The sequence below is a fragment of the Lagopus leucura genome, unplaced genomic scaffold (genome assembly GCF_019238085.1).
Source record: "Lagopus leucura isolate 7727_CA_CO unplaced genomic scaffold, USGS_WTPT01 Super-Scaffold_797, whole genome shotgun sequence".
Lineage (NCBI taxonomy): Eukaryota > Metazoa > Chordata > Aves > Galliformes > Phasianidae > Lagopus > Lagopus leucura.
The window spans coordinates 2144456-2166028 of NW_024962259.1; the positions used below are offsets into that span (position 1 = coordinate 2144456).

General features: G+C 36.6%; 1 protein-coding gene across 11 annotated transcripts in view; it reads left to right on the forward strand.

Moving 5' to 3' along the window:
• The window catches only part of BPTF (bromodomain PHD finger transcription factor), a 46638-nt gene that overhangs the window by 17823 nt on the left and 7242 nt on the right, over positions 1–21573 (forward strand). For 6 of the 11 annotated variants that reach the window (XM_042865328.1, XM_042865326.1, XM_042865330.1 and 3 more), the window contains exons 6-27: positions 1573–1743; positions 1875–2050; positions 2928–3283; positions 3543–3674; positions 3990–4119; positions 4423–4558; positions 4931–5149; positions 5441–7865; positions 8325–8449; positions 8681–8809; positions 9098–9248; positions 10006–10048; positions 11236–11488; positions 11913–12074; positions 12993–13141; positions 13549–13672; positions 14143–14366; positions 15662–15884; positions 16116–16999; positions 17794–17876; positions 19338–19563; positions 19985–20337. In XM_042865328.1, the coding sequence (XP_042721262.1) occupies positions 1573–1743; positions 1875–2050; positions 2928–3283; positions 3543–3674; positions 3990–4119; positions 4423–4558; positions 4931–5149; positions 5441–7865; positions 8325–8449; positions 8681–8809; positions 9098–9248; positions 10006–10048; positions 11236–11488; positions 11913–12074; positions 12993–13141; positions 13549–13672; positions 14143–14366; positions 15662–15884; positions 16116–16999; positions 17794–17876; positions 19338–19563; positions 19985–20337 (6874 nt within the window). The remainder of the gene's footprint in view (positions 1–1572; positions 1744–1874; positions 2051–2927; positions 3284–3542; positions 3675–3989; positions 4120–4422; positions 4559–4930; positions 5150–5440; positions 7866–8324; positions 8450–8680; positions 8810–9097; positions 9249–10005; positions 10049–11235; positions 11489–11912; positions 12075–12992; positions 13142–13548; positions 13673–14142; positions 14367–15661; positions 15885–16115; positions 17000–17793; positions 17877–19337; positions 19564–19984; positions 20338–21573) is intronic. The other 5 variants (XM_042865333.1, XM_042865334.1, XM_042865327.1 and 2 more) reach the window with 4 other exon arrangements.

The window sequence follows — 21573 nt, forward strand, 5'->3', positions numbered from 1 at the left end:
TTGAACTTCTTCATATGAATACATCTCAACTTGGTAATAAACTTTGTCAATAGGAGAAAATGAAAGTTAAGATTAATCCATAATCTGGAACATATATATATATAGGTTAATGCTACCTTTTAAAAAATTTATATTGACACACTTTCATACAGGTACTTTTCTTCTTCCAGAGCTGCTGGCTGCTATTTCTAAATTAGTGAGCTTTGTCTTTAGGAAAGCGTGGATGATGAGTTTTTCCTGCAGTCTATTTACTGTATTTATAGTGATGCTTGCGTTCCTATTAAGAAGTTTCATTTTGAGACCATTATTTCAGAGAGAGCAGGGATACTGAACTGTTGTCAGTAAAGCAGCCAGCCTTAAAGACAAGAAAATAAGATAAAATGAAGAACCTGAACAAAACTATGTCACTGTCGTTGCTAAATGTAATGTGGGTCTTTTGAGTCTATGTTTCTTCTCTCTTCCAAACAGCAGGCACAAAATTATTCCATTTTTCCCATACTAAAAGGGAAATGGGTCAAATAATGTCAGTCACCCATTTGGCAGTGCCAGAAATCAAGATGTGTTTGGGTTAGGGCTCTTCCAAGAATCTAAGAATATTTACCTTAAGATCTTTTTGCTATCTGTGAATGTTTCACAGAAGGAAGGTTTTGGTCTGTTGCCTTCTTAATGGGATCCCTGATCTTTTGAAAGAGTTCCAGAAATAGACAAATCTTTTTTTTAAATTAAGCTATGTCTGTGCACAACATTAAGATAACATTGCTTTTGTAAGCGTTGATGCCTTCTTCCTGGGAAGAGGGAGCAATTTATTTCTAGGCCATTGCAATTCAGTGGCACTTAAGTTGAAAGATCATACTTGGACCCAGTCTTGTAGAGACAAGAGAGGTAGCAGTTATGTCTGCAGCTATCCAGAGAGATGGCAGCAAGGACAGCTGAAGAGTGAGAACTCATTACTCTTACAGAGCTTGAAGCAATGTGTAGATGCACCAGATTGTAAGAGAGAAGCTGATATTTTAAGTTTGTAGAAGAGAAGATCTGATAAAGTGATACAAATGGAATTGAAATTGGTGGGACTCCTCAGAATCAAATGCGCTGAAGAAGAGGAGATGATCAAAGATGGGATTAAAAATGGGAAGGGAACTGAGAATGGCATGCTTTGTTAAAGTGTGATATCATCAAAAGAGAGACTCATAGAAGCTTCAGACCAAATTTCATTAAATCTGCATTCTAAAAGCAAACCAAAATCTCAGTAAAGAGCTTATTGTTTGTGCATATAGAGGAAAAAAAATATTTCAAATAATAAATACATGAAGTAATGTGCTTTAAATTTCACTTTCAGAAAGTTTAAGGTTTAATTTGGAGCTATAGAAACCACTTGGAACAGAACAACAACAAAAACTTGCAGGGATTCAGTGCTCTGGAGGAAACTAATATCTTACAGGTGTTCCTTTGCAGTCCAGCAAAAGACGTTCATCTGACTTTGAATTTTTCATTAAAAAAAAAAATAAATAAAATAAAAAAATTGCACTGATTCAATTTAAGAGGAAAACTAAAAATCAAGTTCTTCTTTTGTAGAAGAAACTGGTCAGATGATCCCTAGCAACAGCAGTGCGTCTGCTGCAGCTCCGCAGACAGATGTTGAAAACAGCAACAGTAGTGAGCTCAGCTCCGGGCAGAATGACTCCATTAAGATGCCTGATGATGCTGAAAATGCAGAGGGGGGATCACAGACTTCAGAGGACATAGGTAAAAAAAAAAATTAAAGAAAACATTGCTATATATTTTCATGTTATTTGTTTTTTATTTTTACTTCAATACATCAACAGAAAACTCTTAGCTTTTGAGTTTGTTTTAAAAGCCTTTTTTTTCTTGGACAGGAGAGAAAGCCAATGGTGAAAGAAGTGATTCTCCAGGCGCTGGGAAAGGGATGCCAGGTTCAACACGAATGCTCACAAGATTACGAAACCCGGATAGCAAGTTGTGCCAGATGAAAAGCCAGCAGGTTGCTGCTGCAGCGCATGAAGCAAATAAGATACATAAAGAAAACAGAGAGGTTTGTGCACTCTTGGAAAATTCGGGGGAGAAGGAAGACTGTTTTAGAAAACTGATGTGCTTTGTGTTTTTTTTTAATTTAAAAAAAAAAGTGATTTGGAAGATACTTTTAGAAAGAAAGTTCTAATAACCACACGTTGTGTCACAAGCTTTTTTTCTCCTTTTCGTTTGCTCTTGCAGTATAAGTTGCTATCTATACTGTGGTATAACAGTGACCCAGTGCACGTACTTGATTTTAAAGTGCTGGTCACAAGCTATGGAGTTGTTCATGATATGGCCAGTAGTAAGTTATATACATTTTCTCTTACTTCTGTCTTCAAAGTTCTCAGAACGGCTGTGCCAAAACTGTAACTTAATAGTGGTTTGTGTTTGGTTGTTGTTTGAGTAGCTGGGTAATAACCAGGTTTCCAGTTCATAATCTGTACTGGCAGATTATGTCCACGTAAAAATAGTAGCACTCCTTGGTACAGACTGAAGTGAAAGCTCTCAGATTTAGAACTCCATTATGAGGAGTTATCCATGTCATGTTTTCAAGTCAACAATATTTGTTTGGATACATATATGAGTTCTGTGATTTACTCTGAAGGTGTTTCACAGAAAGCTTATTTCAGTTTAGTTAAGCTATTCTCCCAGAGCCATCAGTAGACATAATTCAGAGCAGCAGAACAGGATCCTGTTTGACTTGCTGAAGAGGCTTTTTTTTTTTTTCTTTCGAAGTGTTGGTCTTGGGAATATTGTAGCTCTCTGTGCAGTGAGTGCAAATATATGATAAACAGTTACAAACTAATGCTGGGTATCTTTACTAATTTATATATAGGCAGTTGAAGCCTTATAACAATTAAATTGCAAACTTTGAAAATCATTCTTTCTTGAACTAGGTTCTGGTGGTCAACTCTCAAGGTGAAGTTTCCCGAATGAACACAAAGAGGGAAATTGTGATGAAAGGAAATATCAACAATTATTTCAAATTAGGTCAAGAGGGGAAATACCGTGTTTATCATAATCAGTATGCCACTAATTCCTTTGCATTGAACAAGCACCAACACAGGGAAGACCATGACAAGAGACGACATCTCTCACATAAATTCTGTCTGACTACTGCTGGAGAGTTCAAATGGAATGGGTCTGTACATGGGTCCAAGGTTCTTACCATATCCACTTTAAGGCTAACTATTATTCAGCTAGAAAACAATATCCCGGCATCGTTCCTTCACCCTAACTGGGCTTCTCACAGGTAAAGATATGTTGTCTTGTGTTTTTGCTAATAGTATGAATGGGTAATAGCCTTTGTTTAATCAAGTTGGTGATTTTCAAGGACCAAGCTTCAGTATATTGAAATATAAGAAGTTTGAGTCTTGTGATGAATGACTAAAGATTGCACATTTGAGTTAAATATTAAAATATAGGAGGCTTTATCCTGTTATGTTCATCGACTTACCATGCTGTATCAGTACGTGTATATGTTTCATGTTTTTATCTTGTCTCCAATTTAGGTCTAACTGGATTAAGGCTGTTCAGATGTGCAGCAAACCTAGAGAATTTGCACTAGCTCTGGCTATATTGGAATGCGCAATTAAGCCTGTGGTGATGTTGCCAATCTGGCGGGAATCCTTGGGGCATACTAGGTAAAAAAATAAAGAAAAAAAATCCATACACTTTCAAGCTTTATATTTCTAGAGGAACTAGTAAGTATTAATTACTGCAGCTGTGTCTAAGAGTAGACAGAGCTGCAGACAGCTATGTCTGCATTATTGGAATAAGCAAAAAATTGGGTTCCTGTTGCAATTAATGCATATAACCTGATATTAGCCTTTCCTCTTAACTTCAGATATTTTAAATTATTGAAATGGGTGGCATAGACAGTTGTTTGATTTATTGTATTTGTTTGTAAGATCCTGTACTTAAGTATACTTAAATTTGCCTAAACCTGTATGTACTAGATTACGCAGAATGACTGCAATAGAAAGGGAAGAAAAGGAGAAAGTGAAAAAAAAAGAGAGAAAACAAGAAGAAGAAGAAACAATGCAGCAAGCTACATGGGTGAAATATACATTCCCTGTTAAACATCAGGTAAGGTTTTATTTTGCATGAAAAACATGCAAAATACAGAAAGTATTGATGTCTAACTTTTTTTCTATTTTCTTTAAAGTCTTAAAATATTCATTGATTAATTGATTCAGTTACCAGCAGACACATCTTGAAATTTAGCTTGTATGTTATTTCACATATACACTTCAGTTTGCTTCAAAAATTCTGTAAATTAGAAAGTTAAAGATTTAAACTTAAGACATCTTAGGTTTTTAAATGAATGTATACATTAGCAGTGCAGCAAAAAAGCATGATTAAAATGAATATATTTAAAATATTCATCAGGTTTGGAAACAAAAAGGAGAGGAATATAGAGTAACAGGATATGGTGGCTGGAGCTGGATCAGTAAAACACACGTCCATAGGTTTATGCCCAAATTGCCTGGAAATACCAATGCAAATTACAGAAAGTTGCTGCCAAGTAAGTGTCTGCATTAATTAGAATCTTTTTTTTAATTTTTCACGTACTGCCTTCTGTTACCTATTCATATAATTTGTGTTAATTATAAAATTAATAGTTCATAATCATTGTTAATATACTCAGTTCTCATGGATATTTTTTAGCTACATTAAATTTTTACAAGTATGAAGTTCTGGGGTATTGGTAGATTATGTAAATTAAAGACTGAGGAAAATACACAGATTGGCAAAAAGTGGCATCTAATACATGGGTGAATGTATGTATCTCTTTTTTTCTGCATTGACAGATGTGTGAATAGGCATTGAAATGTAGCAGATTATTAAAAAAAAAATAAGCCCTTTGAATAATTGAAACCATTTAATCTGTTAACAGCAAAGAATGAAGATGAAAAATGCAATTTGGATAAAAGAAAAGGTCCAATAAAAGTAAAAACAGAGAAAGATAGAATGAAGGATTCTCATGATCTTCAAGCAAAGGACAAAGGCAGCAGCATGTCAGAAGCAGCGGAGAAAGTACAAGTGAAGGAAGAAAAGTCACGTGAAGAAAAAGTTGATACAAATTCTGAAAACTTAGGTCATGCAAAAGACAAAGGTGATATACATAAATCATTGTAAAACTAGCTATTCATTGCAATACTCTGTGTAGAAGCCTATGACCTCATGAATAACTACTAAAAACTGTAATGAGTTGTGTTGAGACATCTCAGTTAAGTATTTTTTTTTTAATTGTCTTTTGTAGAAATGTCTAAAGTTTTCATTTTCTTTTTCTTGAAATTTAATAATATGTTATAAGGTGCATTTATTTATTAGTTTTTAATGCAAAAACACACTTTTGGGATTCATTATTAAAGGAACTTATTGATTCAGAATTATTTCTTCACAGAGGAAAAAGAAATCGATGCTGAAAATTTTAAAGTCATCAAGGAAGAACCTATGGATATAGATTTGAAAACTGAATCCTCAATAAAAGATGAGGATAATCACTGTAAACTTGATATAATCAACGTCAGCGAGGGATTTCATTTAAGGACTTGCTACAAGAGGAAAGTCAAATCATCAAAATTAGATGGACTACTTGAGAGACGAATAAAACAATTTACACTGGAAGAAAAACAACGTCTAGAGAGGATGAAACTGGAGGCTAGTGCTAAAAATGGAGGCATTCAATCATTAAGCTCCCAGAAAAATTTAGAAGAGCTACAAATGAAAAAAGTAAAGGAAGGAAGTCAATCAGACACATCTTCCCAAAATCAAACCTATATTTCAGATAAAGTCCAAAATGAAGATACAGGTCAGGATTGCTTGCCAATCAGCAGCATCTCTTCTATGAAAACTGGTGAGCTAGATGAGCTCTCTTTACCTTCAACAAATAGGCTGTCAAAAAGAGAAGGTCAGCTTCTAGATGAAGACTCACCTCAGTCCTCTGAAGGTGAAAGATCTATTCAGAATGATAGCAAAGACAAAAACTCTGAACCTGTGGCAGCTGATAAGAGTCAAGTACGAGAAGATGTTAGAGTGTGTGAGAGTTCCATTGTTGAGGACTTGAAACAAACAAGTACAGATGGTAAAGTCAAATGGGATGTTTTGGAAACAAATGAGAAGCCTTTCAAACAAAAACCACCTATTACCAGAGTATCTCAGAGAGAATGTGAAAAGTCAGAGCCAGTGATAAGTAAAAGCAGCTGTAGAAAAGGTGCTGTGGCTATTTCTGACAAAACAAATACGGAAGGGAATTCTGAACAGCAGAGCAAAGATCCAGAAAAGAATTGTATAATAAAAAGCCATTTTGAACCACTGTCCTTTCAAAAAAGTGAACTGGATAAAGACATTACTCCAAGAAAAACTGAAAGTAAATCTGAAAACAAGGTTGTATTTCACCAGAAATTAGTTAGTAAAGATATAGAACCACTTAAAACCGAGCTAATTTCTGAAAGAAACCTTGGAAGTCAAACTTTGGAACGTGAGGATGGAGTGAAAGTTGATGAGGAACTACTGAGCTCTCAACTAAATGAGGCTAATGGTCAAAAGAAAGGTCAGGAACTGAAGGTAGACACAAATACCATAAACAAATACCTTGATCAAACAAATCTAAATAGTGTTACTGACAAAATGAATAATAAAGATGAAGAAACTGAAATGGACTTAGAAAAAGGTAAATCAACATTTCAAATGAATGGAAAAGACAGTGATATTAAAGTACTATCAAATGATGAAAGTTTAGTTAAAGTCAACTATGAAGCGACAACAGGAGATGATATTGAACCAAGAGTTAATAATATTAATAAATCCTTTCCAGAGCATGAAATGAAACCACTGACTTCTAAGGAATCTTCAGTAAAACCATTCATGAATGGTGACATCACAACTGAGGACAGTGTTGATAAAAATGCTCTGGACCCTAAGTCCTCTCTGCAGAGTTCACCTGAATTTGAAGCTGAAAAGACTCTTCAGCCATCAGAGGAAGTCCCAAATTATGTGCAGAAAACTGAAGAAAAACATCTTTCTCCTCAAAGATCTGCCTTTCTTGATACTTCTTCCACACCAGCACATGATTTCTGTAAAGAAAATAATCTTAGCAGTGAAACAGAATCTATGGAAACCGAACATGCTGAGGATAAGAAAGTCGCTTCATCTCCTGTAATGTCATGTGAGGAATCTAGCTTGAGTAGTGACTTTGCTGATCAGAATGGTCTACAGACATACAAAGTAGAAGATGTTAATGGAGAAAGTAAAATAAAAACTGTTATTACTGAAGTGACCACCACAACATCAACTGTTTCTACAGAATCCAAAACTGTGTTTAAAGTTGCAGAGACTCTAGCTTCTAATGATGAGAAAACAACAGTGGTGTCATCTACAGAAAACTGTGCCGTATCCACTGTAACTACCACCACCACTGTGACTAAGCTTACCACTCCAGCTACACACAGCAATGTTGATGTCATTTCTGTACAAGAACATCGTAAAACAGTGGTTACAACAACAGTGACTGATTCTCTGTCCACCCCAGAAGGCACATTGGTTACTTCCATGACTGTCAGCAAAGAGTATTCTACAAAAGACAAAGTGAAGTTAATGAAATTTACAAAACCCAAAAAAACACGTTCTGGAACTGCCTTGCCATCATATAGAAAATTTGTAACCAAAAGCAGTAAAAAAAGCATATTTGTTTTACCCAATGATGACTTAAAAAAGCTAGCCAGAAGAGGAGGGATCAGAGAAGTTCCCTATTTCAATTATAATGCAAAGCCTGCATTGGATATCTGGCCGTATCCATCTCCAAGACCAACTTTTGGGATCACTTGGAGGTATATATGTTATGTTTTAGAGGAAAAGTTTAGGATAAAACAAAATTAACTGGATTTAAAAATAAAGATGACGCACGTGTTCATGCCCAGAAGTGACTTTTTCACTAACTTGAGTCCAAGTGGAAAATTTTTCCTCTTGCTCACAATAAATTCAGGGTTTTTGAAATGACAGTAATTTTACTTACAAGATTGGATAACTGTACTGTCCTTGTTGTTCAAACCTGATTTTCTCCTACCTTTTTAATTTTGAACTTCCTTCTTGGAATTTCAAAGAGTGCTTTGAGCTGCAAAATGAAAACCTCTTGTATAGTTGGCGAGATGGGAGCTGTTATAAATTTTGCTGTTATTACAAACAAATATATTGTGCAGTACAAGTAGAATGGAAAATGTGTCATTGGTTTACTTAGGTAATATAAATACATTTTGATTTTAGAATTTACTTTAATACTTTCTTGGTAGGTACCGACTTCAAACAGTAAAATCTTTGGCTGGGGTGAGCCTTATGCTGCGACTGCTGTGGGCATGTCTCAAATGGGATGACATGGCTGCAAAAGCTCCACCTGGAGGAGGAACTACACGTACAGGTATTCCTTTACATTTTGGGTACATTCTGAATGCAACTGCTCTTGCTGTTAATTTTGACTGTTACTTTGATTCCATTTTTTTCTCTAAAGGCTTGATATTGATTTGGTTTTACACTTTTTTAATAGCCAACAGTTTGCACTGTAGTTGCTCTTTACCTTGAGTATATTGGATTGATTGGAGATTTAACCTTATTTTCCTGCTCTTAACGTGTTGGGACTAATTTGTTTTAGAAACTACTGAAACTGAAATTACAACAACAGAAATAATTAAGCGAAGAGATGTTGGTCCATATGGAATCCGGTCAGAGTACTGTATAAGAAAAATTATTTGTCCCATTGGTGTACCAGAGGCTCCAAAAGGTATGTTTGTTTGTACATTTTTCCCCTTCCATGTAAGCTTCTGCAGAATTAAGGTAACTAGACCTTTATAAGAATTCAGACCATCAAAGGAGCAAACATAGTTGACATGAACTGTTCATTCTCCTGTGTGAAAAAGATAATGCATTTAAAAACCTGACTTGACTTCTCTAAAGCTGAAAGGTATTCCAGTTTCTAAAATAAGACTAAAAAAGGTACTAAATTTTGGTTTACACTTCAATTCTTTTTTATGATTGAGCTTAATGTGTATGTTTTGACTGTTCTCTAAAGAAACTCCAACACCCCAGAGGAAGGGACTTCGATCAAGTGCACTAAGGCCAAAAAGGCCAGAAACACCCAAGCAAACAGGCCCTGTTATAATTGAAAGTTGGGTAGCAGAGGAGGAATTGGAGTTATGGGAGATCAGGGCATTTGCTGAAAGGTAAGCCAACTCAAATAAGCTTTCTTTGAAAGTTTTGGTTTTTGTGTGTATGTTGAATAAAAGTTCCCACTATAGAGGACAAACTTGATAGCTGCAATCAGTTTAGGCTGATCTGCGTTGCTTTTTATTTCTGTGCCTTTTGTTAGTAATGCTGAAGCACAAAATTGTAAAACTAAATTATTTGCTAATACTAAAACTTAATTTATGCAGATCTAACAGATTTGTTAAAATGATTCCATTTTTGTGAAGTCATCAGTGTTGCATTAGTAAAAGGCTATTATGGGAATGCTTTTTGCTTGACTTCAAATAGTATTTTTAAATACTTCTGTAACACAAAATTATTGTATGTATGTGTTTTTAAGTAAAGGTAAATTCAATCTTAGAATATTCAAGTGATTAAAAAGAAAGTATTTTCAATGTTTTGTACTGAACATTGGAACATTTTGAGTCCCTTGAAAATAATGTAATAGAATGTTACATCATATTTGCGGTCTCAGATGTATTTATAAATTCTAGTTTTGATTAATAGTTTCTTCTAAGGTGTCCGCATGACTTTAGCACCTGAGTATTTTAGGAATGTTGCATGCACTTTCAATACCTTATTTCAGAATACTTTTAAAAGCATAACCCATTTCTCAGTGATCTTCAGACTTGATGTTTGTTCTTGTTAAGAGCAGTTCAATTGGATGAGTTGACATCCAGTTTGATGGTTGGAATTTGTGTGCTAACTTTCTTTCTGGTTGTGTGTCTTTGGCAGGGTGGAGAAGGAAAAGGCGCAGGCAGTTGAACAGCAGGCTAAGGTTAGTGAACAGAAAAAGGCTCAACTAAAACAGCAAGCATTGGCTGCCCCTGCTCTTTTTTTTTTTCTTTTTTTCAATCAAGTCTGAGAAGCACCAGTCTCCAGTTAAGGTCAACAGTGTTTTATGCTGTAATGGAAAGCTGCCATGGTGTACAACTGACTTTGGAATATTACTCTTTTTTTTTTTTTCCCCCATGCTTTAATCACATAAAATCAAAAGATTGACCTATCCAAAGTTGGATGAATGAAGCCCACAGAATTGTTTCATATACATATAGATATATATATGTGTGGGTGTATTTTGTATGTATGTATGTAAATATGTATACATGTATAACTAAGAAACCCAGTGCCATGATGGTATTTGACATGCAATAATAAGAAGTGGTTTTCTTACAGTCTGTTCATTTTTTTGTCATCTTCCCTGACCCATATGAATTACTGTGAATCAGAAAAACTCATTCACTTCTAATTACCTCAGTGCTAAAGATAACCAATTACTGAAATTTAAATTAATAAGTGTCGAGGTGATTCCACTAAGATAGGGAAGAATGTTAACACTTTTGGCGTTGTTAAAGAGCATACTGATACTGCCCTTTTACAGGATGGCTCTCTAAATTAAAGGTACCTCTTTGACAGGCACAGCACAGAAGGTTGCTGAGTGTGATAGGATAGGAAGGATATTGAACCTGTTTTATTTAAGCACTGCTTTAGTTAGAAGAATATGTTTAATGGTTAATTTGATGAAGTAGGAGGATTGTCTTCTGTAACTGGCAGGATTTCAGTGCAGGCAGCTCTAGACTTAGGAATGCCAGTAATGAACCCTTCTGGTGTATCCCTGAAGTACATGGTGTCTGTATATACACAGTCAAAGCCAAATACAAATGAATACTTTTCAAAGTGTTTTTTTTAATCTTCCAATCTGAGATTAATTAATATGTTTTCTTTAAAATGTGTAGTGAAATTAACTGTGTAATCTGAAGGGTTTAGAGAAGAAAATTACTGGTTGAGTACTGTAAGCAGGGTGAAGGATGCTTGTGCTTGCAGTGCTCTAAGGTATGCAAACAGTTTATACTTCAGTCACTTACAACTTGAACTGAAATCTTACCAGGGTTATTTTTCAATACTGCATTTATTTTACAAAATCTGAAAATTATTATTTTTTTTTTTTTTCTCTGAATTCTGTAGAAACGTCTGGAACAGCAGAAGCAGATACCTGTAGCAGGTGTGGCTGCCACTGTCACTACAGCCAGCAGCACTACAAGTACAGTCTCAACTCCACAGAAAGTTGTGGTGGGCCCTTTAGCGGGCCCGGTTCCCACTGGAACCAAAGTAGTACTTACTACAAAAGTGGGTTCTCCAGCTACAGTAACATTCCAACAGAACAAGAATTTCCATCAGACTTTTGCTACTTGGGTTAAACAAGGCCAATCTTCAACAGGTAATTGTTTATCTTGGAAAGAAAATCTAAGTAGGAGGAATTTATGGACGCATCCTACCTACATCCAACACTTCCATCTTCTCCAAAATATAGCATAGCTGCATTTCATATCATTGCTCTTAACTCTCTGCCATGTCAGCAGGGTGCTTCTAAAATAATACCTGTCTAATCTTTCTTTGCTCGGACTTCCTAGATGTTTTTATTTCTGACCTGTCTCATTTATTACTGACAGTTGTTGTACCAGTGATCGTTGATGATGAAAGCATTCTGTGCTGTAACTTGCTGTTTCCAAAAATGTCTTTACCAAAGAAAGAATGACACACTGTAAAAATAATCCTGTAGTTTGCTGTTTCGTACTTGAAAATAGTCATATTCTTGACTAATTATTCTGCTCTAAAATTGACTGTTCTGTGTACCTCAATAGCCACTAGCACAGCTGCCACTTCAGCCACAACCATTGCCAGCACAGGGCAGACCTTCCAGATCTCAGGCAGTCCAGTAACGATGGCAGGGAAAGTGATAACTAAGCTGCCACTCCCTGCAAACAGCAAGATTGTTGCCGTCAATGTGCCATCAACTCAAGGAGGTAGGGGAAAGGGAACCGAATTAAAAAATGTATTCCAGCTTGCTGTTTAATTCTCCATTGACGCTATTTTCCCAGTGAAGTAAACTGTGACTTGAAGGGGGAAAAAAATGTATACCATTTTCTCCCTGTATGGAGTATTTGTGTCTGGGGGAAAAAATGCAAGTGTTTTGCCTGTAAATTATTCTACTTTAAACTGTGTGGAATGAAGCATGCTTTTTCTCGTTATCTACATTAAACATCAACAAAATAATTTTCTACCAAACTAAAAAAAAATCCACTGTTGTTCGTAGACATTTATGCCTGCATCTGCTCTTCACTGATGAGCAAGAGTTTGACTCCAAACTAAGGTTAGCATTTTCCTTCTTGCCTCAAGAAGAGAGCTCAATACTTGGAGATACATGAATGTATGTTAAATAGAAAAACTTGATTCTCAGTCTCCATTTTACTTAGTGTCTAAGGAAGTCATGAAAGTTACCAGGCTTGTGTTGAAATGTCTTAGGTGACAAGAAAAGTGTTACCCATTTTCTTTAGAACCATGAGCTTGTAGGTGAAAGGTTTAAACTGGTCTCCTCCATTATAAATGAGTCAGATTTACTTATACTTAATGGTTGCATAGTACTAATTTTGTGGCACCGTGTCATGCAAGGCCTGATTAGCAGTTACCATCATACTGATCTTTATGAAGATTCACTCTTTCCTTAACCTTTTCTGAAATACCTGTCTCATAACTTCAAATGTAGTTGGACTGTTGACAAAGTATAATGCTGGCTTTTTACAAAGATTATCCCAAGAAGCATTAAAAGATGGAGAAGTGTTTTAGAAACCTGAAGACTTGTTTTGAGAGCTACCCTGGAGTTGCATTTTGTTCTTCTACTAGCAATTATATTATTAATGAATTCTCAATTTTTCTTTAATTAGGTGTTGTTCAAGTTCAGCAAAAGGTATTGGGCATCATTCCATCAACAACAGGTGCAAGTCAAACATTTACTTCATTCCAGCCAAGGACAGCCACTGTAACAATTAGGCCAAATACCACAGGGACTTTAGGAACTACAAGTACTTCACAAGTAAGATGTTTTTCTTATTGTTAAGCAAAAATTTGGTGTGCATATATTGTAAGTTATTTGGTAAATATACTTTGGGCTAGTCACTTTTCAGTGTTTTTGCTTCATCTCAGTAATAGTGTCAGTGGATCCTTTGTTCCCAGCAGTTATATCAGTTCTCTCCAGTGTGGAAAAATTAATAACTTAGATGCTGGTAAGCCTTATCAGTAGGAGCACAAGTGGAAAAAATACTGGATCTACTTGCATCTTTTGTAGAAGGATATGATCCTTCTGTTTCTTGCTATACTGAAAAGAAAAAAAAAAAAAAAAAAACCAACAACTTAAGGGCATATCTCAGTGTTTTTGTGTTGTGTTTTGATGTGTGTGTTTGTTCATAAGTTCACATATGCTTTGTATTCTGGTCTGTGTAGGTGATGCAAGGGACACCACTCCGTCCTGGTATGACAGTAATCCGAACACCACTACAGCAGTCAACACTTGGGAAGGCCATCATTCGAACACCTCTAGTGGTGCAACAAGGTATTCTTCCAGCCAGTAGGTTCATTTTAATATTTAAATTTCCAATGTGAAATCTGTAGTTTGTTTCTAGATAAATACTATCTGTACCATACATTCCAATGCAAAAATACCTCATTTTAGTGCTTGACCTGTAACAAGTGCCTTTTTTGACACTTGAACATGCTGGTAGAAATCTAATAGTTAAAATTGCCTTTTTTTTTTTTTTAAGAAAAATGTTCAGAGTAACTTTTTATTGCGAGATCCTTTCTGTATATTAAAAAAAAAGCGTTTGAAGTTCCTTGTAGAGATGTGAACTGGATGAAAATAAAAAACATTTAACAGACCTTTTTCAATCAACCACATAGCAAAATGGTTTATAATGGAAATTCCTGTGCAAACTGCAATATTCGCTTCTACAAGGAGTTCTGTTTCAAAGGTTTATAGTGTCAATGACTAAAATATTAGCAAGTTTTTCTTTTTTCTTATCACAAATTATTCTCTTACAGGTCAGTCACAGCAGGTAGTGACTCAGATAATCAGAGGTCAACCTGTCTCAACAGCAGTTTCTAGTACCAGCACAGCTTCTACTAGTTCTGGACAGAAGACTGTAACAAGTCCTGGAACTCCACCTCAGCAAATACAGCCACAAACCACATCGCAGCCCCCTCGTCCTCAGCAGGGCCAAGTGAAACTTACCATGGCCCAACTTACACAGCTTACACAAGGACAGGTAAAAATAGCCTCTGAGTGTGAAAATATGCTTGTCCATATGATACACTTTCTCAAATCTTTTGATTTCGGACTTGCAGTTCATCTTCTTGTAAACCTATGTTCTTAGTTATGTTTCAGCCTTCATTTGGAATGACCTGACTGAAAGAAGCTTAAGTAGTATGTGTAAAGTTTTAAATGTGTCTTCCAACAGTATTCCCCAGTAGTATAACTAACATCAGGAAAATTTAGCAGCATAGAAAAATATCTCTGTATTAACAGCAGTGTGGGACAGTTATTATTTTTATGGCTGGTTTCTTAGACCTTTGGAACATATTGTTTTTTCCTTATTTCCTGATGTTGTATGAAAACTTAGTTTTGATTCAAATCGTCCTGAATTTCAGAGGAAAAACTGTCTCTTGATCTGGGATTGGAAAAAAATTATTAGAGCTTCTCAAATTCTTAGGATCTGTTGGAAAAAAGAGAAACTTAGAATTATGCATAGTGTAAAAATTAGGCTTCTACAAGTTTCCACAATAAGTGTTCTTTTCAGTGTTTATTGAATAAGTAGGTGTTTGTAATGTACAGGCTGCTTGTGGCCAAGAAAGATTTTTTTCTATGTAGAAAAAGACTCAAGATTTATTTATTTATTTTGAGACCCCATTCTGTTCTGTGGATTCCAAGCATGTGGAGTTAGACATCTAGGTGTTGTGATGATACCCTGCTTTCTCTGTTTCTCAACATGGAGTGATGTCATGAGCTGAAATTTTATCTGATTCATGGAACCAAAGTATTTCTATAACACTTACTGATAGCTGGAACTCTAATGTCCAAAGTGTCATCTTAAGCAACAGAAATTTACAACAGGTTACAAACTGATCAGTCAGTCATAGGAGCTCAGAGTTGAGTTGGATCTCCCAGTCATTAAGGAAACCTTTGCACTGCACAGAATTTTGATGTAAAATGGTTGGAATTTTTGAGGAAGCATCTGAAAATATCCATTCTTTGGTGTTGCTTGTAAATTCTAGGAACAGAGATGTTCCATTTTAGTGCCTTTCTGGGTAGGGTTCTTGCCAATATTTGGATGAAAATATTTGTTGTTAACTCCAGCTCAGTTATCTGTTGATAGCATTGTTGAAGGAATTTTATACTATTTCATTAATTCAGAGCTGCTTTTGTATTTTAGAAAAATGGTATGTAGGAAATAAATGATATGAGTATTAAATTCTGAAATCCAAAACCATGATTATTCTCTGATTTTGAGCAAGATCTGTCTAAGAATTGTATCACTAATACATTCATATTAATATTTTTCAGGGTGGCAGTCAAGGATTAACAGTGGTAATTCAGGGACAAGGTCAAACTACTGGTCAACTACAATTAATCCCTCAGGGAGTGACTGTAATACCTGGTCCAGGACAACAACTTATGCAAGCAGCTATGCCAAATGGTACAATTCAGAGATTCCTTTTCACCCCACTGCCAGCAGCTGCTACTACAGCTAGCACAACTACAACAACAGCTTCTACTGCAACCTCAGGTAAGCATTAATTCTATTCAAGAGAAAAAGAGGCTTCAATTTAGTCCGCATGGGAATTCTTTTGCAATTGGAGAAAGTATCTTTTAAAAGTAAATTTACTGGAAATGTATTGAGCCTAGAAATACTTTGAATTTCTTCATAGATTTTTACGGTAGTTCTGGAGGGCTCAACTGGGTGAAGCTCATAGACTTGTCATTTGAAGTGAGTGAAATTTATTTTAATCCTGCACAGCTACAGAGCAGAAGCAAGCTCTACAGGCACAGCCAACATCAGTGCAGCCGCCAGTTCAGCCACAGCCTCAGAGTCAGCAGCAAGTCCAGCCTCAAGCACAGAATCAGAGCGCTCAACCTGTGTCCCCCACCCAGCCACAGGCACCACAGCCACCGCTTCAGCCTGAAACTCAGACCCAGCCCGAATCTCAAACTCCAGCATCTCTTGACTCTCCAGTCACACCTGAAGCACAGTCATCTAAATCTCCGGTGCAGTCTCCGGCGCAGACCCAGGCTCAAGGACAATCTCCAGCGCAAGTCCAGAGTCAGCCGCAGAGTGCAGTCCTTCCACAAGGCCAGTCCCAAGTCCAGCCTCAGCAACCAGCTCAGGTGCAGACTACAACCCAACAACAGATTCAGATGCAGCCCCATGCTCCCATACAAATTCAACCTCAGCTGCAGCAATTGCAACCTCAGGTTCAGACTTCGGTCTCAACCCTTCCAACTACTCAAAGTTTAAATCAGGTTCCTGTGCAATCCCCAACTCGTCCTCAGCTGCAACTTCAGCAGCCTCCAACTAAAGTTATTACAGTGCCTCAGCTTCAGCAACAAGTCCAAGTTCTCTCTCAGCTTCAGTCACATGTTGTGGCTCAGATACAAGCCCAACAAGGCAGTGTACCCCAGCAGATCAAGCTTCAGTTACCTATTCAGATTCAACAAAGTAGCCCAGTACAGGCTCACCAGATTCAGAATGTGGTAACAGTTCAAGCAGCTAGTGTTCAGGAGCAGCTGCAGAGAGTTCAGCAGCTCAGAGAGCAGCAACAGAAGAAAAAGCAGCAACAGATAGAAATTAAACGTGAGCACACCCTTCAGGCTTCTAATCAGAGTGACATTATCCAGAAACAGGTAAAGTTAACAGAAGAAAATAAAAATTTAATGAATGAAAGAAATTTCATTTTAAATGCCTGTTCTTGTTAATAATGTTGATACATTTGATAGGCAGTTAATTTGATTTTTTCAAAGCTAGCATACAATTGGTTTTGGCAGTTTAATTAAATATTCTACATTAATTCAGCACATTAAGTCAGTTGTACTATCTTTGCAGTCTTTTGGCACATTGATTCAGCTTACCACTAGCTGCTGGGACAGTATCTCGTTATTCTCAGTTCAGGAAAGATAGGTTATAGATAGGAGAGCTGATGTTCAGAACACGTGTACAGTACTTTTGTTGCCTGCTATAAGGAACTGAGGTTTCAAAGAGGTATCTGAAATGTAATGCTGTTGGATGGCTGCGGGGCTTTAAAAACAAACAGAAAAACCAACGTTTATATAATAGAATCTTACCTTCTTTCTTACTTTTTTTTTTCTTAAATAAAAGTACCATCACTGAAGAAATACTGTCAACATATGTTTAGTCCCTAGGTTTAAACTGTGCATAAACAAAATATCCTACTCTGTCTGGGAGGTGGAGGAGGAATTTTGAATTTCATTTTAAAAGACTTCAAATTTTAAATAATTACTTTAAACAAGTGCTGCCCTGATTAAAAAAAAAAAAAAAAATCAATTCCATTTTTTCACTTACTGAAGTAAATGCTACTTTTTTTCTTCTAACTTAGGAAATGTCCTGGTTCTCCCAGTGGTATTGTGAAATACCAGCTAAAGTTTTCATATTTTGTTTTGGGTTCTCTGTTGTTCTGCAGGTGGTTATGAAACAGAATGCTGTCATAGAACACTTGAAACAAAAGAAGACACTGACTCCAACTGAGAGGGAAGAAAATCAGAGGTGAATATGCATCATGGTGTATCTTTAGATTGGAACTTTTATATTTATAACATCATTTAATATATATAATAAAACAGGTTTATAAACACCTGCTTGAAGAGAAATTGCTATTTTAAAATTGGTTCAAGTAGCACCTGAAAGTAATTGGTGAGAATTGTAACTCAATCCTGTATATTCCCGATTTTACTTTGATAATATGTTTTAAGGTCAGGTGTTGCATGCGTGTGTCTGGAGCTGGCCATAATTGTTAAATTGAAGGTAAATCCATCCTTAAAGAGAATGGAGAATGAATGATTCTGTTGCAGAAAAGCCTGCTTTTAGTCTGTCCTTTATTATGGTTGTTTATTTCCATTTTTTGTCCCTTGCCATCACTTAGTCTCATTTCAGCATTATACGTTCCACTCTACAGAAGGAACTGAAGAGTTGGAAGGTGGCACTATTGAACAAAAGAGGAGATTTCCTCCTTGGAGCTGCTAAACGCAAAATTTTGGAGTGCTTGTCAATTATCTTGGGTTTATCTTGACATCATCTCAGATTTTTATCATCAAGTTAGAGTAAAAGCTTTGTTGATTACAGTGGTGCAGCTAGATGCTGCTTGTTTCACAATTTGATAAAAAAGAAAACAAGTAAACATATGCACCTCATTGAATGGTGTCAGATAGTCAAGATGGTATTTTGAATTGGATTTCTGTAGCAGCAGCTACTTTTCCCAGCCAGAGCTATTTTGTCTGATTTTTGGATCAAATGTCAGTGAGTTATTTTTCATGGTCACTCTGGCAACAAGAAGCATTTAATTTTCTAGGAAGTTTAAAATAGAATGGGAAGGGAAATCAAAGTGTATTTATTATCTTCTGGAAAAATAAAGCAAAGTAAGTGAAATATACAGGACAAGTAAGCAGGGAAAGAGGATTGTAATTGGATGTACAGCAAACATGGAAGAATAATGATTTGTTGCCAGCAGTGAGGAAGTCTAAAACTGCTTTAGTTATATTCGGTCCTTTACACTGAAAAGTATTTGTCATCCTTATGCCAAAGCACAAAATCTTAGTAATATCAGTGCTCAGGGAAGAGTAAGAATTAGTTTTCAGCAAGTTAGAGGCTTCCAGCTTGCATGGCTTTCATCCTGCATCAAAGTAAACAAAATCCAGCTCTTTCCAATGGGTTAGTGGAAACTGAGCTGAGTCAAAATGTCTCTGATCGTAGTCTAAACTTTGTTAGGAGTTTTACAGGGAAAGGCAGGAATCGGTTGAATGGAATCAGCCCTCTGATTCATGACTTGGTATCTCCCATTGGTGATCTAGTAAAGAATGAGTGGGAGCTATACAGTAAATACCAAATCTACCATTTAATTTTAATAAACATAATAATTTAGCTTGAAGCTTCCAGAGACTGGAGAACTAAATGATTCTGCTCTCTCAATCGGGGATAGCACAATATACTTTTTCTTTATTTCTTCACCAGAATGATTGTATGCAACCAAGTGATGAAATATATTCTGGATAAGATAGATAAGGAAGAGAAGCAGGCAGCTAAGAAACGAAAGCGAGAAGAGAGCGTGGAGCAGAAGCGTAGTAAACAGAATGCTACCAAGCTGTCAGCTCTACTTTTCAAGCACAAAGAACAGCTCAAAGCTGAAATCTTGAAAAAAAGAGCACTTCTGGACAAAGAACTACAAATTGAAGTGCAGGTAAGAACAGTTATTCTCAGTCTTGCTTGATTTTAAGTTGGGGGCAATGTTTCAGCATTAACTTCTAATGGATCTATTTTCTTGGTGAGCTTTTAAGGGAACGTACAGAAGGCAGGTCTGGTTTTGTGTGCATGGTTCTCTGCAAAGCCAATGGATGTCCTTTTCAAGCTTCTTGCTTCTCACCCGTGCTGAAACTACCTTGTTTCCTTGAACAGTTTTTGTAAAACTGCAGCCAGCGGGTCATAGTGTGCCAAGAGTGCTATCCTTTATCACTGCAGGTTGTGCACATTAACAGTTTGCACCTTGGGAAGACTTGAATTATTTTTCTTTCAATTACTCATGGGGGTATATGTCTATGTTTTAAACTTGTTCCGGAATAACCATGTGAAGCCTCCCTCTCTATTTATTTAATATACTTCAGGAGGAGCTAAAGAGAGACTTGACTAAAATTAAGAAAGAAAAAGAAAAAGCCCAGGCAGCTGCTGCTGCTGCAGCTGCAGCCGCTGCCGCAGCAGCAGCTGCTGCCACTGCCACCCCACCACCACCACCGCCAGCACTGCCATCGCCACCACAGCACCACACAGCCAGCGTCACCTCCTCCTCCTCCACCACAGTCCCAATGCCAATATCCTCCCAGAAGAGAAAGCGAGATGAGGAGAGAGACTTGTCAGCTTCCAAGTCCAAGAAAAAGAAAATGATTTCTACTACCTCAAAGGAAACAAAGAAGGACACAAAGCTTTACTGCATCTGTAAAACGCCTTATGATGAGTCTAAGTGAGTAGTGAACGCCATTGGTTTTTGATGTGTGATGTTAGATGTAGGTTTAGTAGTTAGCTAGCAGTGGTAAGGCAGTTCTAGAACTGAAGTATCAGGTGTTACTGCAGTGATCAGTAAGGTGTAGAGAAAAGTCTCTTTTTCACTAGCAGTTACAAAACTATTAACATACTTGATTTATCTATTAATGTACATAACTTATATTTCTACTTGTCTGCATGTTTCCATTGTATGATCTTTCTGTCTCACATGCACATTTCTTTTTTTCCTCCGCTCTGTTCTTTCTTTTTGCCGTTTGCCTCTGCCTCGGAAGCAAGTGACAGTTTGGTGTGAGCAGTTTCTTGTGAACTGGACAGGTGGCTGATGCTCTTTAGAACTAGCTTTGGTACCGTCTTCCAATACATTATTTTTTTTAATTGCTAGCCAGTAAAGGAGCTTCCATGTTACTTGACTGCACTTCACTTTGGAGAATGTTTTGGGTTGGAATCATTTTTGTATATTAATGTGTGTTCTGAGCTTGATCAAAAATTAAGCGTGTGAGCATTTGACAAAGTGAAAACTGCAGTTCCCTACGGACAAGGAAAAATATTTCTGTGAAAGAGGAAATGCTATATACGAATCTTGCAAAGAACACTATTAAATGCTGGAGTGGGAGATTTTGTGGATGGCAGGGGACAGTGTTAAGCGTTTCTGCTGAAGCTGGAAGTGATTAACATCCTTAGTTATAGTTGCTATGCGATAGCTGTCTGATAGATAATGTGTGTAAAAGAAATTCGACTTCAGACCAGTTCCATGTGAGTATTTTATCTGCTTAATGAGTGATGATACAAGAAGTATTAATTGATACCATTTGGTTGTGCTTTCGATACTGATAACAGAGGTGAACCATAGAGATGGAGCAGTGTTTTAATTCTGGGAATGGTTTCTCATTTCAAACTCGGGATCAGGACTGGAGGATCTCCTGCAGTTCCTTCTAGCCTCTTTTTTTTAAATTAATATTACTAAATTCAGTTGAGGCCTTTGGGGTGTTTTTTTTATTAATCTTAGGTGCTCGGTAGTTCTGACCATTGCAGTTTGACATCAGCGTGGGAAATTGTAGACTATCTGTGCTAGCATCTCTTTGTAAACTGCAGACTCCCAGTGTCCTGGATGTAATTCACTATTATTTCTGAGGCATATGTATCTTGTCTATCTCAATAAGAATACTGTATTAAGTTCACTGAATGACAGAAACCT